Here is an 18339-nt window from a genome sequence, read left to right on the forward strand (position 1 = left end):
CTTACTTTTGCCTTTGTGAAATCCAGTTGCTTGGGAGGCATTCCCTATTGAAAGACAGGTTGCTAATACGGTAAAAAAGACTATTGCTAGGATCCAAGCAAATGTCACCAAAAAAAACACAAAAAAACAAAAAACACCATCACAACAAAAACAACAAAAAAATTTCCCCCCATTTTTTTTTTTTTTTTTTTTACAAAATAGCCATTACTTTAAAGGAAAAAGGTATAGCAATTATGGTTAGGTATATGCTACTTTCATATGGTAGTGTCAGAAGCTTGAACTAGGATTGAATAACTTGATTACACATTAATAAACTTAATGTGATTTGCCCAAAGCTGTTTGAAGGAAAGCGTTCTTATTAAAATTACAATTTATCTGGTGAAATAATGTGAACTCTTTTAATTAGTCAAGAGGCAACTATAAGAATAGTTCTCAGATTGTTTTGTAAAATAGTATTTGCATAGCTTTATCAGACACATATATTTTTTTAAAAAGTTTATTTATTTTAGAGAGAGACCATGCACACGAGGAAGAGACAGAATTCCAAGCAGGCTCCGATGTGGGGCTTGGACTCATGAACCATGAGACCATGACCTGAGACAAAATCAAGAGTAGGTCATTTAACCCACAGAGCCACCTAGGTGCCCCTGGACACAGTATTTTTACAGAAAATACATTTCACTTCCCTTATGCAGTACAGTTGCTCTATTTGACTCACTAAAAAAGGAGATAAAAGCAAGCTGATATATACGATAAATTGATTCCATTTTAAGTTATAAGTTGTGAAGGTATATAGTAAGTACTTCTGTTATTAAATCCTATTGTGGGGTTATGGAGAAAAAAAAGCTTAAGAGTTTCAGTACCAACATACATGGGGGTAGAGAACATATTCCTAATATGGAACTTTGTATCATGTTGTCTAATGCATACATTTTGGAATCAAAAATGTAATATTTTTATTATGAGAAAAATAGTATAGATTTATCTTTTTGTTTAACTAAGGTAAAAGCTAGATCACAACATCTGGATTATTTCACAACATATAATCAGCTACCAGTTTTTACTAGTCTGAGGTACTTGAGGTCTTAACCTTGCTTGGATGACTCCAGAGTACTTCATATTCAAAATATTATTTTCGAAATATTTTACAATCTATTTTAAAAGCTAATATTTTTATGAGGGAGGCCATGATTAGCACACTTTTATTGGTAAGCAGATACAGAAAGTTTAAATAAAAGAACTTGCCTTGTATATCTTTTTTTCCTATAAAATTTCCAGATCACAGTGCCAATAATAATTAATACAAAACCCAGCAGTTTTAAAGTCATATTTAATGTTGGTTAACTCCCACTTAGCATCCTATTTAGAATGTAATATCCTAACATTGTTATAGGAAAAAAACCCCTGTTTTTCTAATATAAATTAAACACATTGTCATAGATAGTTCTTTAAAAGTAGCCTTAAAAGACAAAAACACAAAACATCTTGCAAACATACAATTCCCTAGCAAAATTTTTAAGTACATAATTCTCATGTAAGGCACTTTCATTCTTTTTCAAATAAAATTTTCATAAAAAGTTTCCATTTTTTTTGTAATCAAATCTTCAGGAATTATACAGTAATAATGTTAGTTCAAGTAAAACTTTATTAAATACCCAATTTTGGCATAATTTCCTTAAATATCTTTACCTTTGAAGAGAATGAAGGATGGGCATCAAGTTTTATGTAGGCTAATCTTAAATGAAGGTATTCTTAGCCTGTTTTAGAGAATTGATAATGTTTTATCTTGTTGCTCTTGTTCAAGAATCTTGAAATCTTCCAAAGGAAGACTGCTTAAGGCAGTTGGTAAAATGTGTTCTGATGTACCCTTAGGTAATATGTTATTTGCTTCCAGATTCTTCACCAAGCACGTGGCTTTGATCCATCTCCGTGTTGCTCTGCGTTCTTTTTGTAAGCAAGTTTTCATTTTCTTTCTTAAGCTTGCTATTTCTTTTTCCAGTTTTATTATCCTCTTTTTGGCCTCCATAGGATTCCTAAAAGCATAACTGTGTTCAAGCAGTACTTGCTGACTACTAATGTTTGATTTTAAATTAGATGGTCCTGTTGGAGTACAAGTGTTGTTTTTCTTCAAAAGATTCCTTGACTTGAGTTTCTAAGCCAAATAAAATCAAAGGGTTGAACATAAATGATGGAATATCACAAATAAGTGAATTTTATCCTGTTATGTATACACGTAATTAAACCTCTCTTTTAAAAACTGATTTTAAAAGTTTGATAGGCAACATCAACAGCCCATCTCGTATAATCATGGATTCAAGTTTCTCAACTTGTTGAATTAGCCCCATTTATTTATTTCTTTTTGTGTTTTCTCTTCAGACGGATGTGAATATTATTAGAAAATAGACAATGGACTACCAAGGTCTCTTTCAAGTTATTGAGTATGATTCTATGGAAACTCTAAAACCTTTTGCAATTTTCTCACTAAGGCCAATGTAATGTATTTAAACATTTGTTTTATCTGTGATAGTGATTTAAACTCTTTTTTAGGTACATCCTATTCTTTCAATTTGGTAATATTTTAAATTATTTCCAAGTATCAAGCTCCTGAATAGATTTACTTATTAATTGTTCAGTTACATCTTCCATTCAAGGATTTAAAATCTGGCTAGGAACTTTTTACCCAAACCCAAGGACCCTGAGGACCTTTTTTCCCTTTATGTTTTTCATTTGATTGTTCATCAAGTCCCATTATTTCTACCTCCTAAATATCTCTATCATGAATCTTTCCCTCTTCATCATTCTTAATGCTACTGTCCACATCAGGCCCATACATCACATCTGGCTTGAGGATATTAGAAACTTCTTTATTGATGCCTGCCTTATTCTGATCTTAATTCATATTCTGCCACCAGAATAATTTTTCTAACAGATTTGATGTTTCTGTAACTAGCTAAATTCCTCTTTGCCTAACTATATAAAGAAAAAACATGGCAAACTTACTATTTAGGATCTCACTCCTGCCATTCACCATCTTGATTTATACTCACAATACTAAACCACTTCCAGTTCCGAGGGTATGTCATAACCTCATAACTTTGTGTTTTTTATTGACTGAACAAACATTAAAACATATAGGGATTCATTTGTGGACAAATAAATTTTCCTCTCTGACCAGATTTTGCCTAGCTATATAAAACGTTGTTCTAATACATTCATCATGTGCCTTAATTCTCTTTCCTTTTACATATCACTTGCTAACATTTGATTATTTTCTACTTACCCCTCAACCCACTGGCTTTTGTTCTCATCATGTTATCGTAATTGTTCTGTGCAAGGTCAAGAACCCTCTCTTAAGTTCCAAACTCCAAGCTCAAGCCAGCCTAAATGCCTGAGCTCTATGAATCTTTGTTATGCTTTCCTCTGAACTTATATTCTTTAGTGTAACTCTTGTATTCTTTGGGTGTGTTATTCTTAAAGTTCTTTGCACACATTTTAAATGTTACCTTAAAATCAGAGCAGAATGATGCTGGAGGTTTCATTACTCATGATTTCTCAGTTTTATCATTGGTTCAATTATTGATAATGACTGGAAATAATGTAAAATCCCAATATAGTAAAAACAGTTTGGAATGGGGAAAAAATATTGGAGTTAGGGAGACCTGGTCTCTAGCCTGCACCTTTACTGCAAAAGAGGAAGTTTTGCAACTTTCTTGAGGCAGATCATTATATATGAATTTCCATGTATTCTGAATGGTCCCACTTTACAAGCAAAAAAGAATGGGTACTAAAAATGGTAAAAATGGGTAAAAGAAAAGTAATGTTACCTACCATAGACTTTAAATGGTTACAAAAATCAAAAATGGTTGGAACAGCATCCATTTTAAGTCGTCGAGTTTGTCCTGTTAAGTCAAAACAGGAGGCTTCAAAGTGCTTTGAGCAAAGAAAAGTGTGTTTTCCTGGCACAAAATTTTTGCGCCTAAGTAGGCGAACCCATTCTTTTCTTCTTTTAGGATCCAAAGGAAACCTTTAAAAAAAAAAAAAAAAAAAGGGCAACTCAAATTCCAACTATTACACTTCTGGTTGCACCTAAATGGTTAAAAGAAATTTTAAAAGATGCTGATTTAAAGTGTCTTCCATTTACATAAAACATTTTAATATCCAGACACTGAAACAGAAACCAATTCATGCTAATTTTTATAAGTTGGCAAAAAAATTACTCAAAAACTGACTTGAGTGGTTTTATTTTGATTTTTCAGGATTTTTAAGAGACCTTTCTTCCTCCCCCCCCCCCCACAGTCCTTAACATGGGCAGTAAAAATACAAGACTATTATTGATTTAGATCGAGGTTATATAGAACCATTTTAAGCAGGAGTAATTCACAATGCTGTGATGTGCTGCTGATGCACACGGTCAAGACAAAATACCTGCAGATTAAATTTTATCAAGGAAAGCCTAGACAGATTCTGGTATTCCTTCCTCTGTGTTTGTTCATTGTGACACTTAACACATTGTTTAGGAATTTTTCCATTTTAATAAATTTCCAGTGAAATAAAAGTAGGTTATAAATTTCTTGAGGACAGGGATCATTATATCATCTATTTATCTTTGACACTTAGCACAGAGCCTTGCAAACACTAGAGGCCCAATAAATATTTGCTTAATTGCTATGAAACAGAATACATAAATTAAAATTTACTATATTACGTCCATGTAGTTAAACTACACACATATATTTTTAAGCTTATTTATTAATTTTTTTTGGGGGGAGGGGCAGAGGGAGAAAGAGAATCCCAAGTAGGCTCTGTACTGTCAGTGCAGAGCCCTACGCAGGGCTCAAACTCACAAAACTGTGAGATCATGACCTGAGCTGAAATCAGGAGTTGGACGCTTAACTGACTAAGCTACCCAGGTGCCCCTAACTACACATATTAAAAAAAAAAAAAAAAGAACTCTTAAGCTCTGTAGTAGAAAGCATAATTATTCCAAAAAGTAAAATGCTGCTGTCAAGCCCAGCAGGAATGTTTTCCCTTTCATATTTATTTTAAGTATAAAATATACTGATATGTACCAGTGTATACCTGGTAGGAAGAGAAAATTGTAGGGCACTGCCCCAAAATTCTAGTGGCCATTGTACTGACTGACTTGAAAACATAAGAATCAACGTTCACATAAGTTTGAATTGAGCTCTTCTTTAGTTTGATTAATCCTTTAAGTATTAATAATGAACTGACTAGTGTTTAAAAAGAACCATTAAAATCATGTTAAAAGATCACATGTTAGGGGCGCCTGGGTGGCTCAGTCGGTTAAGCGTCCGACTTCAGCTCAGGTCACGATTTCACAGCCTGTGAGTTCAAGCCCCGCGTCAGGCTCTGTGCTGACAGCTCAGAGCCTGGAGCCTGCTTCAGATTCTGTGTCTCCCTGTCTCTCTGCCCCTTTCCCGCTCATGCTCTGTCTCTCTCTGTCTCAAAAATAAATAAAAACATTAAAAAAAAAAATCACGTTAGAAGCTCCCAAGTGAAGCTTGATTAGGTAACAATAGCTTTAGCTAGATTAGATATTTAGGTTTGCTCAAATTGCCAGCACTAAGGGGCATAGAAGAAAACCCCGATTTACTGTAAGTACCCTTCCATCTCCTATCCCCCCACCCAAAAATACCCTAATCTGAAGATAACATTTGTATGTCACTCTACAGTTCGCTTTCATGTATGTAAGTTTTTTCTATTTCATTAGAAACCTCTGATGGAGAATTTATCTACTGTGTTCCAATATTTAGTGGTTTGGAAATGTTTCCTGGGGCCTAAGCTAAAAGTCAAGCTTTAGTTTACAAGCACATTTCTTGTTTGGGCCTCAATAAAGATACAGAACAAATTAAGTACTGTCATTGTATTATCATTGCTTTAAGACTCTTCAGATATATGAAGGCTATCTTTCAAAATTATTTTTCAACCTTTTAATTTCTTTAGCTCTTTGTAGAAAGCTTTTTTTTTTTTTTTTTTAAATAGGCTCCACACTCAATGTGGGGCTTGAACTCAAGACCCTGAGATCAAATGTCGCATGCTCTACCAACTGAGCCAGCCAGATACCCTTTGCTTTTTTTAAAACTAGCTCCCTAATTATGAAACCAAGGCATAATTGAACCTTAACGAGTCAATTTTCCTTCCTTAAGATTCAATTTAGGAATCCCATCTTCCTAAGGAAATTGTTCATGGAATGAATAAGGTGTTCCTGTATCATACAAAATATCATTGTATTCTAATTGTTTACTTTTCTATTTCCACTCCTAGATCATAAGTTTCTCCTGGTTAGGAGCTGTTTTTCACTACTTTATCCTGTTAAGCAAGCACTCAATGAACTTTCTCAATGAATCAATGAATGTGCAAGCTAATGGGGTTAGTTTTTATGCATATAGTAATGGGAAGGGTACATAATCAAATGGCTTGATGCAATAAAAGAGTGGCTGAGGGTATAGTCTCTGGAGTCAAATCAAGGTGCCAATCCTGGTGCCTTCAATGTAATAGCTGGGTGACTTTAGGCAAGTTATTTAACCTTTTTAGGTCTCAGTTTTATCATCTATAATTGGAGTAATAATGGTACTTAGTACATTTCTAGGGAATAAATTAGATAATGTGAGTAAATGCTTAGCCCAGTGCATTGTATACATTAAATACTAAATAGGGGCTATTTATGAATACAAAAATAATTACAGGTGTCATGAGTGTCATAAAAGGGTAAGAGCTAATCTAGTCAGGACACTTTGAGTTAGGAATTAGCCAGGGAATTTACGGTGGGAATAGTGAAGAGTTTTAGCTTGGGGACAGTGAAGAGTGTTATGACATGAAATGATGTTGGAGGGCCTTCTGGGTTAAAGAGTAATTTTGAACTCTATCCAAAATGGCACTGGTAAGCCTTTTAAAGGCCTAATTTATTATTTTTTTATTTTTTAAAGGCCTAATTTAGAGAGCTGATTATTAACATATCTTAACTAGCTGTTGAACACAGTCATTAAAAATTAGGTATATTTGCAATTAAGAACAAAGGTAATAAATACTGAAACCCATCATTTCTTAATTACTGTATCTATATTCTTGAAGTTATTTATGTCTGTTATATCTGTGTGGTATGATTGCTATAGAACAGTGTGGTACTGCACATTTATTCCCAACTCTATGATCAGTCATGTCATATTGGTAACTTGAAACTAGTCATGGTAGGAGTATTTATATCATGGAAATTGGGCAAATACTATCAATCAGGGCTATCCTCTTTCCCTGGAGATCCTGTTGTTAAACCTTTAGCAACACAGCTACGATTATAGAGAGAGGTTAGTAGTGTATGAATAGAAGCAGTGAACCAGTTAAAAGGCTGTTGTAATAATCCAATCAAGAGGGAATGGTGAGAAGTCAAGGGAGGATGACCTACCACCTTCTGGGTGGATAGTGTTTTCATTTACTGAGAAAGGGGTTAAGGGAAGTGGTGTCGGTGTGGGGGAAGAGCAAGCTCATTAGTACAGTTTCGAAATGTTGAACCCAAGGAACTGAAGAAAGAACAGGCAAATACTGAGACACTTGTCCTATGGGGTCTAGAACTCATTAGAAAGATTGGACTGGAGATATTGATTTGGGAGGCATCATGGATTAAGTGTTAGCTGAGACCACAGAACAGTTGAAATCTTTTTGAGAATAGTGGTAAGACCTAGGTCAGGGTGCAGAGAAAGGGGCTGGCAGAGAAAACAGATCAAAGACAAAAATCACAAAAGTAGTGTCAAATAATTCAAAAGTAGAGAGTATTTCATGGAAGAAATGATCACATGCCATAAAAAAGAAACACAAAAATGACAACTCAGCAAGAGAAGTTCAGAAGATTATTGGGGAGACTTAGACTGCAGTGGGCTAAGAGATAAAAATGGAGACAGTAAGTTGAGGCAACATAAGTTGTACATGGGGATAAAGACGTCTACCAACATCCTAGAAGTTAGTCAGACATTGTATTTGTGAAATAGGAATGTAATTTATTATAATATTAAGATCTAAATTTCTGAGGTTACACATGAAAATGCTAATTTCATAGGAAGAAAAATGGTCAGGTATGCATGTTACTGTATCACTGTGTATCTCTTAAACATTCAATATTATTGGTGCCTTGCTTGACTCCTCTTTCCCTCATCTTCCACATCAAATTACCAAACACGGTAGTTTCTACTCAAAAATCTTTAAAAAAATTTTTTAATGTTATTTTTTTAATGTTTATTCATTTTTGAGAGACAGAGCTTAAGCAGGGGTGGGGCAGAGAGAGGGGGACACAGAATCTGAAGCAGGCTCCAGGCTCTGAGCTGTCAGCACAGAGCCCGATACAGGGCACGAACCCACAAACTGTGAGATAATGACCTGAGTCGAAGTCAGACGCTTAACCGAGTGAGCCACCCAGGCGCCCCTAACTCGAATATTTCTTAAATCTGTCCACTTCTTTCATCTCTGTCAGTACCACTCTAGTCTAGGCTACTGGTGGACTCTCTCTTGTTTTACTGCAAGTTTCTGTTTTTTTCTCTGTAACTCTCACCTCGTCTAATTTACTGCTGGTTGTGCCAGCAATGAAGTATATTGCTTAGCTCAGTTGACATTATAGCAGAATTTCTCTGTGAAAGAAATAGTAGGTAAATTAACATTGTGTAATAAGCTCCTTTCTCATCAAATTCATCTCTTGATGATGCTTGACCAGCACTTTAAGTGTCAAATAATTCTCCACACTGCAGCCAGATGGCTTTTTAATATGCAAATCTAATCATGTCTTTCTTTTAAAAACCTTCACGTCTTCTCAAACACTTACTGGGTAAATGAGAAATCTGTGAAGTAGCACACAGGACTAAATCTCTGTCATCTTTTGGTATTATCTGAAATTTCACATCCTCTGAGAAGTGTTCTTTGACTTACTAAGGCTTAGTTAGGTATCCCCGAGTATCTCTACTGTGGCACTGACCCATAATTATGTCTTTCTTTCTCACTACAGGCTAAACTCAAGGTGTAAGAATTTTCTAGATCCCTAGCACTATGTCAGGCAAATGAGAACTCTGTACACATTTGATGAATGAATGAATGAATGAATGAAGTGCTACGTTTCCATCAAATAGCTGAAAATCAGAAACATCACAAGGACTTTTTTAAAGCAGCAGTTTTTAATAAGAGGGGCATTTAGTCATAATTAGGTAGGGAAAGGGTCAAGGTTATAGTTTTCCACATTCTAAGATCGTGTTAAGTTGTGAGATATATAAAATCAGAACTATTTGCGCTTAACTTTCTTTTAATGCTTCTTCAGGCACATGGCAGGCACTTGCATATTACAAAGGTAAACATTTACAGAGTACCTATTATATCTCATGCAGTGTTCAAAATGTTTTCAAGAGTTCTGATGTGACAGAACTAAATTTTGATCGCTCTTCCAGCAATCGGAGGAAAAGCAAAATGTAAGTTCTTTTTATTACTGTTCCGTTAAGAATAGAAAGCTTATCTTTTGCACTTTCATTAACATCGCTTAATTCTTTAGCTATCAATGATGACTCAACTCCTCCGCAGTTAACTGTTATGTGACTGAAATCGAAATGCTTCCCCTGCCAATTCAGCTCGTGACAATTTCCTAACTTTGATGAAAGCACACAGCAGGCTTTTAAGGTGACTGCGGACTTGAACAGGAAGGTTTCGCTTCCTTTTAAGGCATCATTCATGTCAAGGCCCAGTCTAATACATGAAAGAACAGAAAATTAAGATATTCTCCTCTCACTTTTTCTCTAAGGGGTAGCCACCACACAGAACTTGGATTTCTTGTACAAAGTGAGTAAACCTTCCCTGAAGTGACAGAAAAATTGGGCGTATTTGAGAAACACACACAAAGGGCGGACATAAATGATGCTCCCCTGCTACCAGCTAGGTAGTGAAGTCTTCAGAATTAGTAGAATCCTCTTGTTCCTTCCACACAAGCGACACCCAATCTAGGAGCTCCCGTTTCCGGCACCCCCACTCCCTGCCCAGGTTACCTGTGGAAGCTGATGTTAATGTGCTTGTTGTAGGTAGTGGCACAGCCCGCCGCGGCGCAATTGGTCGGCATTTCCCTTTCCCCCTCATTCGGCGCGGTCTTAAGCCTGTTCTGAGGCGCTGGCTGCTACGCTTCCTTCGCGCAAAGGCTAGGCAAGCGAGGCAGGGGAAGGGCCCACCGACAGGAGTCGTGGGAACGGGGTGGGAAAGACGGGTTGTGTGTATTTGGGGGGGTGGTGGTGTCAACCTTCTGTCTCTTTATTAATATGGCGGACTTCAGCCAGCAGAGCAGATGGTCCTGGACCTCCGATCTCCTTCGTCTACCTTCACTAACATGGCGGACAAAAGCCACCCCCTCCCGGCCCCCAAAAGGGAGTGGGACTACTGCGTCTCTTTGGCAGCCGACCTCAGAGCAGTTAGAAAGGTGTCTCTTGCCCTCCCCCCCATCACTATGAAACTCTTGCGGCCAAGACTAAGAACGGGCCCACCCACCCCGCCACGCACCCAGATATCCCAATCCCGAGCCCGCGGTGGGTGTGAGCTATGGGTTAGAAGGACAAACCCGAAGGGAGAGAGAAGAAAGACTACAAGTCCCACTGAGAATCGCGTTGTCCGGATTATTATCGCGTGAACTGGAAGCCTTGTTTCCTGCGTGCCGCAGGAAGCGACGTCACGGGCGAGCCACTTCCAGAGCCCCTTTCTCGCGAGGCGGAAGAGCCCCGAGCGCGGAGGAGCAAGGGGGCGCTAGGGAAGGGAACTGGATTGCGACGGTCCGGCGAGAAAGAGCTGGGGTGCGGGGAAGTTGGGGAGCAAAGCCCGCTAGGTGTCCGAGTAGGGTAAGGCCGCACCGACCGGGTCCGTTAGAAAAAAAGGGAACCGAGGAGGAAGGCAATTGTCGGGCGGATCCCCGGACGGAGGGCTAAGGTTGTGTGGAAGGCGCTGCTCCCGGGATGGCGACCGCAGATATTCCAGCCCCGGCCTCCAGTGGCCTCTCGCCCAAGGAAGAAGGGGAGCTAGAAGATGGGGAAATCAGCGACGATGATAACAACAGCCAGATACGGAGCCGGAGCAGCAGCAGCAGCAGTGGCGGCGGGCTGTTACCGTATCCACGGCGAAGGCCTCCTCACCCGGCCCGGGGCGGTGGATCTGGCGGAGGCGGTGGCTCCTCCTCGTCGTCGTCCTCTTCTCAGCAGCAGTTGAGGAATTTCTCACGCTCGCGGCACGCGTCGGAGCGGGGCCACCTCAGGGGACACAGCAGCTACCGACCCAAAGAGCCGTTCCGGTCTCACCCGCCCTCCGTGCGGATGCCTTCGAGCTCGCTGTCCGAAAGCAGCCCCCGACCGTCCTTTTGGGAACGGAGCCACATCGCCTTGGACCGTTTCCGCTTTCGAGGCAGGCCGTACCGGGGTGGAAGTCGCTGGAGTCGGGGGCGAGGAGGGGGTGAGCGAGGAGGCAAGTCGGGGGGCAGACCTCCTCTGGGAGGAGGAGCAGGATCCGGATTCAGCAGCAGTCAGGGCTGGCGAGAGCCCTCTCCACCTCGGAAGAGTTGTATCCTTAACGTGGCGGTCCGCCCTGGGTGTGTCACTTAACAAAGTTCCCTTTAGCGTCATTATTAGGTCTATGAGATGAGTAACTTTTCTGAACCATCAGAACCGCTTATTTGTCAGTGTCAATATACTAAAAGTAAGTTGCTCTTTGGTGATCCCCATGTGTCACACTATAGAGTCTGGTTTCTTAAGATTGGTTTACTGGGTGTATTATTGCTTTTTAATGTAAACGTGTATGGGTTGGCACCAAGTTAGTGAAATACAAGAAAGTCTAAAATCACATTTGTAATAGTACATCAGAAGCCTAGGTTTCATTAGCATTTGTTTGTATGTGAGGTTGATTTAGATTGTTAGAGGGGAAAAAAAAGAGTCAGTTTGGGGAATAGTGTTGCTTATACCATATTGAACTTTGGCATTGAAAATTGTAAAGTTCCATTCTGCGTAATTCTACAGTTTTTATTTGTGATTCTGCTTTACCATTCTTGATTGATTCTTACACATTGCTGCCTTTTAAAGTGGGGGACAGGGAAAAGACCGGTAGCTTTACCAAGTCTGTTAATTCAGAGGTTTCAAATTCGTAAACTTTTAGTAAAACTTTACCGCCTTCTCTATGTTCACTTTTTGGACATTTTGTAACTCAGTGCTGACAAATGTAGGTTAGAGGAAGACAAACAGCATTTTAATTTTAATATATTGGAAGCCATGGAGTATATGGGAGGGTGGAGATTATGGGGAGGTTGAGAAGGGAAATAGCAAAATACCTGGTTTTTGTCATCTCTAAGCCCATAATCTTTAACAGTCCTAAATTTCCTTAAGATTTATACTGGGGAATTAGTCATCTGAAGGTTTGCTAGTTTATGAATTTGTAGAACTAAGTCTTATTTCATGATAACTGCATTAAAATAGTTTACTAAGTATAGTTATTACTGGTTGTAATTTCTATAGTGTAATGATTTTATAACATTAATTATATTTGGAACTTATGTGCAATGACATGTGTTTGGAAGACATGCAACATTATTTTTATAGAATATTTAGGACCAGATGGTTTTCCCCAGATTTTAGGATATAAAGGGGACAAGAAATGTAAGTTTAGGGAAGAAGTAGCAACTTCTGATGCTAGTGCCCAGAAAAAACTTAATTTTGCCACCAGAAGTTGGGTTAGGAGCATCCCAGGCTCATTTCAAAGAAAATCATGTAGATATTTAACTTTTAAAAAGAGGATGTTCTTTCAAAAAAAAAGAAAAAAAGAAGAAGAAAAGAACTCTGCCTAAGATATTTTTTTAATGAAGGATTTATTGTCGATTCTGAATCTAAAAAACAGGATGTTTAAGTACATATATGTATATTTTTTAAGAATACAAGAGAGGAAGTTTGGAATTTGTGTTGGAGAGACAAACGTGAGTAAATATAATTTAATATAAAGCAGTTCGTATTGAGGTATGTAAAAAGTACTGTGGGAGCAGAGTTTTTTCTTCATCTAATTGTATTAGAGAAGGTGGTGAGGAAGGGGGTTTGCCCAGCTCCTGCCTTTGCTTTTTTTTTGTCCATTCATTCAATACCAATTTGGCCTCTGTCACATATACCTTTATTCATTGCTAAGCTTATGTTTTTATTAGTAAACAGGCATATGATGTGAAAAAGCACAAGAATATATCCAATCTGATTTCTGTAGTAACTTACCAGAAATGAGCTGTCTTGCTGTTTTTCTTTTCACAGATGCTGCTCTTAAGAAAAGGATGCTTATTTTGATCCTCTGCTCATTGTTTTCCTCATGAAGTATCATTAATCCACCCTAGGGTTGATAGTCTTTGTAAGAATTTGTGAAGGAAAACATAGTTTCCAACTACTTTTATATGATGTGAGCAAACAAAATTTGTCATACAAATATTTATTAATTCAAATTTCTTAATACCAAGATTTTACTTAGGTTTATTCCTATATTTCACTGTGCAATTATAATAATGACATTTTAATTTTGCAGATATTACATTAAGAAAGAATAAGGGTTATGGGAAACCTGGCTGGCTCAGTCATTAGAGCATGTGACTCTTGATGTTGGCGTCATAGGTTTGAGCCCCATGTTGGGGGTAGAATTTACAAAAAAAAAAAAGAAGAAGAAGGGTTATACTGTGGTTCATTTCTGTAATTAATGTGGAAGTAAAGTAACATGAGTACAAGTTTTTTGTTTTTTTTTTGTTTTATTTTGCTTTTTAACTCTTTTTCTGTAATGATTGAGGTATGCTGATTGCAGCTTTAAAAAGGTAGAATGAACCAGATTCTATTGTGGCACTTATTTTCATTGTCATTCATTTAAAATTTTTCTTAGTGATAGACAAATGCTCATTCAGTCTTAGCATGTTTCCTTTGGATGACTACTGTTTTACACTTTCTAATCTGATGAGAGCTAACATAATTAGGCCAGTGTCTCTCATCAGTAAAAGTCATTTCATTTTCACCTGCAGTTGTAAAGGTTGAATAGCAGTTCTTTTTTTAAACCAGATCTGAGGTAGAAATTGCATTTTAACTAGCTTAAAATTAAATCTTTTAAATGTTGGCTTCATCCTAGTTGTCCTATATTAGAAATAGATTTCATTTAGCGTTGATGGAGATTACTTAGTTACAGTTGTAACTGAATTACTTTTCCTCATTTTTCTTTTATTTTTTTGTCAGTGTATTGAATCTTTTTCCTCTACAAATCGATTTTTTCCAAGGTCTTTAGTTTTATTTTTTTTAATCACTGTGGTTGTGCCTTTAGATGGCTCTACTGAAAAGTGAGATGTAAATGCAGCTAATTAGTAAATTCATGTACAAAGAGTAATGTGGGTTAGGGGAGCAAATAATGCTCTAGCTTCACATAGGAGGTGACATTTCAATTTTGAATTGGGGTCAGTTTGAAGAACCGAAAAATCTAAATACAAAGCTGTGCATGATTGTGATTAACGGGGAAATTGTAAGATTGGAAAGGAAGTACAGGTCAAATCATGAGGCATTATATATGCCATTGTAAGGATTTTGGACTCTGTTCTTAATGAGATTTAAACAAGGGGAGAGATCTGATCAGATTTGTGTTCTAGAAAGATTATTAGTGCGGCAACAGAGTGGGAGGTGGCTTGTGGGAGATAAAACCCCAAATATCTATCATGAGGCAAGACTTCTCCCTTGTATTGTGTAAATGTATGGGAGTGCATTAGAATGCTCAAAAGGAAAAGTGAAAGAGGCTGAAATAGAGCTTACTGAAGAGCACCATTATTGCGGAGTTAGAAAGGAGTCATGAAGACTTAAAGGAAAAAAGAAGGTAGGGAAACAGGAGGAAAGTGGGGTTATGGAAGCCAAGAGAGAAGTGGTTTGCAGTGTCCAAAGCTGCAGAGAGGTCAGGTGAAATAAAGTTTGAAAACACGGTGGATAAACAAACTCAGCCAGCAGAATCTAGATTTCGTTTGAAGAGTAAGATAATGAGAAACTACTATTCTTTCAAGAAACTTGGCTCTGCAGAGGTTAGATCAGAGGTCCAAAGATTTACTAAAACAGTTTTGCTGTAGAACTGTTAAGATGTTGAGATTAAGTGGTAATGCTGGTTTAGTTTCTAAAATTATTGGTGAAAAAACAATATTTGGTGGTGATTCCCATTCTTCTATTAATTATTAGGGAAATTGAACAATATCTGGAGGCTGATTGTCCTGTAAATTGTTAAACAGAGGAATCATCTTTAGGGAACTGTAATGTTATATCCTAGCCAGTTTAAATGATCTATAAAGGACATATTGTATTAAAATCACATAAAGTACTTGTCTTTAAATCTTGTTAATTTCTAGCAGAAGTGAGGGATAGCAATTTTCACCTATGTTAATTATTTTGAATAAGAATAGTATTGGAATTTTGTAGCCATTTCCAAGGAAAAAGTTATGTTCTGTGTATCACTTGTTAGAGAAGAAGAAAAAATTTGGTAGTTATCCTTATCTTCAGGGACAAATTAGTTTACAAAATACATTTTGAATGCTATTGAAAGATTTTATTTTTTTATAGTATAACTGCCTTCATTGTCTTAGTTGTGCATATGTTGGATATTAGTATATTTGAGGAGCTCTAAGATTGTTATGTACTAGGTATTTAAGAAAATGTTTGCTATTTATAAACTAGTTTTAGCTATTAGCTGTCAATGTTCATTTTTCATCTCTTTTTTTTTTAAATTTGAGACTTGAGAAGAAACTAAAAGAAATGTTTCCTTCTGATTATCTGAAGGGTAAATTATCCACACCTGTGACAAACCAGTTCCTCCTCTTCTTTCAGAAAGGAATTTTTAACATCCAGCATATTATGGCTTTTTCTGATAACCTCAGAAGGAAGGCTGCTGTAGACCTCTAAGTGGTTGGAATACCTGTAGTTACTGTGGGTAACAACTGACATTAGTGATTTTCTAAGTGGATTATTTTATGTGGTTACTTATTCAATTTGAAATATGGGCGCATAATGAAAGTGGGCATTAGCACATACGTTGAATGGACTTTAGTAATTTGAAACTACCAATTCATCTTTTTTGAAAAACAGATATAACAGGCAATTAATCTATAACTTAATGTGTTTTTGTTAAATTTACTGGAAAAATTTTGGAAACTGGTTTCCTTAATATGCTGTTCAGCCAAAAGTTTTGGAAGATCTCCATCAAGAAAACAAAATTATTCATCTAAAAGTGAAAACTGTGGGGAAGAAACTTTTGAAGACTTACTTTTGAAGTATAAGCAGATACAGTTGGAACTAGAGTGCATCAATAAGGATGAAAAACTAGCTTTGAGTAGCAAAGAAGAGAATGTGCAGGAAGATCCTAAAACATTGAACTTTGAGGACCAAACAAGCACTGATAATGTCAGTATTACAAAGGACCCAAGTAAAGAAGTAGCTCCTGAGGAGAAAACGCAGGTCAAAACTTTTCAGGCATTTGAATTAAAACCACTCAGGCAAAAATTGACTTTACCAGGGGATAAGAACCGGTTGAAAAAAGTTAAAGATGGAACAAAACAGCTTTCCCTGAAATCTGACACTACTGAACCTAGTCAAGGTAATGGAATAAAAAATTTCAATTAGTACTAAGATTCTTTCTTTATGGGGTAACTAGTCATTTTGGTGCTGTGTTTCATTGAAATTGTTTTGATACCTCATCTGTGAATTCTTGCACTTTCTAGATAGACAGTCATTATTCAATAATGATAGGTTTAGATTCATTCTGATCTTTCTTTTTTGGCCTTACATGCTGGTCAAGACTTCTAATATATTTTTTAAAATAAGCAATAATGTAGACACCTTTGTTCCCTACCTTAAAGGAATGCTTTAGATATTTACTTTTCACATGATGTTAGGTTTTTTAGAGATATCCTTTATTGAGTAAAAAGTTTTTTCCCCCTATTGTTTGACATTTTCAGCATGAATGGATGTTGAAGTTTATCGTATCTTTTTTCTTCATTATTGAGAAGAACATGTATTTTTCTCCTTTAATTTATTAGTGTAATGGATTATATTTTTGTACTGTTAAACCACCTTTGTATTCTTGGGATAATTCCAGTTCGTGATACATCATTTCTGGGTTGGATTTGCTAATTTTTTCTTTTTCTCTTTTTTATGAAGGTATAAATTATATGCAGTAAAATTTAGCCTTTTTAGTGTATAGTTCTTTAAGTTTTGAGAAATACAGGCAGTTGGCTAACCATTGCCAGCGACCACAATTAAGATGTAGAACAGTTTTGTCACCTCTCACAGATTCCCCCATGTCCCTTTGCAATCAATTCCTTCCTCCCCCAGCCTACCAGGTAACTACTGATGGGTTTTCTGTCCTTATAGTTTTGCCTTTTCCAGAATGTCATATAAATGGAATCGTTCGATATATTGCCTTTTGATTCTGGATTCTTTCATTTAATAGTGTATTTCAGATTCATCCTTGTTATTGTATGTATCACTAGTGCATTCTTATTGCTAAATGTGCCATTGTATGGCTGTGCTACAGTTTGTTTATTTCCCACTTGAGGGATATTTGGGTTAGAATTTTTCATCTGGGTTTATAGGCTAATTTTTTCCCTTCTTTTCCCATGCCAAATTCTAGTATAAGGTTATGATATGCTCAAAATGAGCTGGGGAGTGGTTTCCTCTATTTTCAAGAATAAGTTAAGATTAGAATTGTTCCTGGGATATTTGGTAGAAGTGTTTGGGCCTGGGTAGAATTTTTTTCTGGGAAGGTTTTAAACTATTGACTGTTCATCCTTTCTATTTCTGGTTAAGGCAGTTTAGGTAAAACATATTTTTCTAGTAAAGTGTCCTTTTCCTGTAAGTTGTAACATTTATAAAAAATTATTAATATTAAAAAAAAATTTTTTTAATGTTTGTTTATTTTTGAGAGAGAGAAAGAGCATAAGCCAGGAAGGGCCAGAGAGAGAGAGGGAGACACAGAATCTGAAGCAGGTCCAGGCTCTGAGCTGTTAGCACAGACCACGATGCAGGGCTTGAACTCACAAACGGTGAGATCAGGACCTGAGCCAAAGTCAGATGCTAAACCGACTGAGCCACCCAGGTGCCTCTATAAAAAATTATTATTAAGAATCTCATTTTTCTATTATAGCATTTATAAGTTGTATCACCCCTGTTTTTAAATTTTCTTAGAAAGAAATCCATAGCTTTTTAAACTTAGGGGTTTTCAGCCTCTCTTCTATTAAGATCATTTTGAGTTATGAAATTTCTACTTCAGCTGTTTGTGATATGTAATTTTTTGCCATTTATTCTAAAT

General features: G+C 36.9%; 2 protein-coding genes across 3 annotated transcripts in view; one reads left to right on the top strand and one right to left on the bottom strand.

Moving 5' to 3' along the window:
* Window positions 1-480: 480 nt before the first annotated feature.
* THAP2 (THAP domain containing 2) lies at window positions 481-10479 on the bottom strand. Its single transcript, XM_058742033.1, has 3 exons — window positions 10026-10479; window positions 3829-4024; window positions 481-2152 (listed from the first exon to the last, which is right to left on the bottom strand). The coding sequence occupies exons 1-3, from the start codon at window positions 10094-10096 to the stop codon at window positions 1763-1765; spliced, it is 657 nt and encodes a 218-aa protein (XP_058598016.1). The 5' UTR covers window positions 10097-10479; the 3' UTR covers window positions 481-1762.
* A 257-nt stretch (window positions 10480-10736) lies between these two features.
* ZFC3H1 (zinc finger C3H1-type containing) overlaps window positions 10737-18339 on the top strand; it is a 55290-nt gene continuing 47687 nt past the window's right edge. Inside the window, exons 1-2 of one of the 2 annotated variants that reach the window (XM_058742032.1) lie at window positions 10737-11571; window positions 16210-16626. In XM_058742032.1, the coding sequence (XP_058598015.1) occupies window positions 10974-11571; window positions 16210-16626 (1015 nt within the window). In that variant the 5' untranslated portion in view covers window positions 10737-10973. The remainder of the gene's footprint in view (window positions 11572-16209; window positions 16627-18339) is intronic. The other variant, XM_058742031.1, reaches the window with a different exon arrangement.

The sequence above is a fragment of the Neofelis nebulosa genome, chromosome 8, assembly GCF_028018385.1.
Source record: "Neofelis nebulosa isolate mNeoNeb1 chromosome 8, mNeoNeb1.pri, whole genome shotgun sequence".
In the NCBI taxonomy this organism is placed as follows: Eukaryota; Metazoa; Chordata; class Mammalia; order Carnivora; family Felidae; genus Neofelis; species Neofelis nebulosa.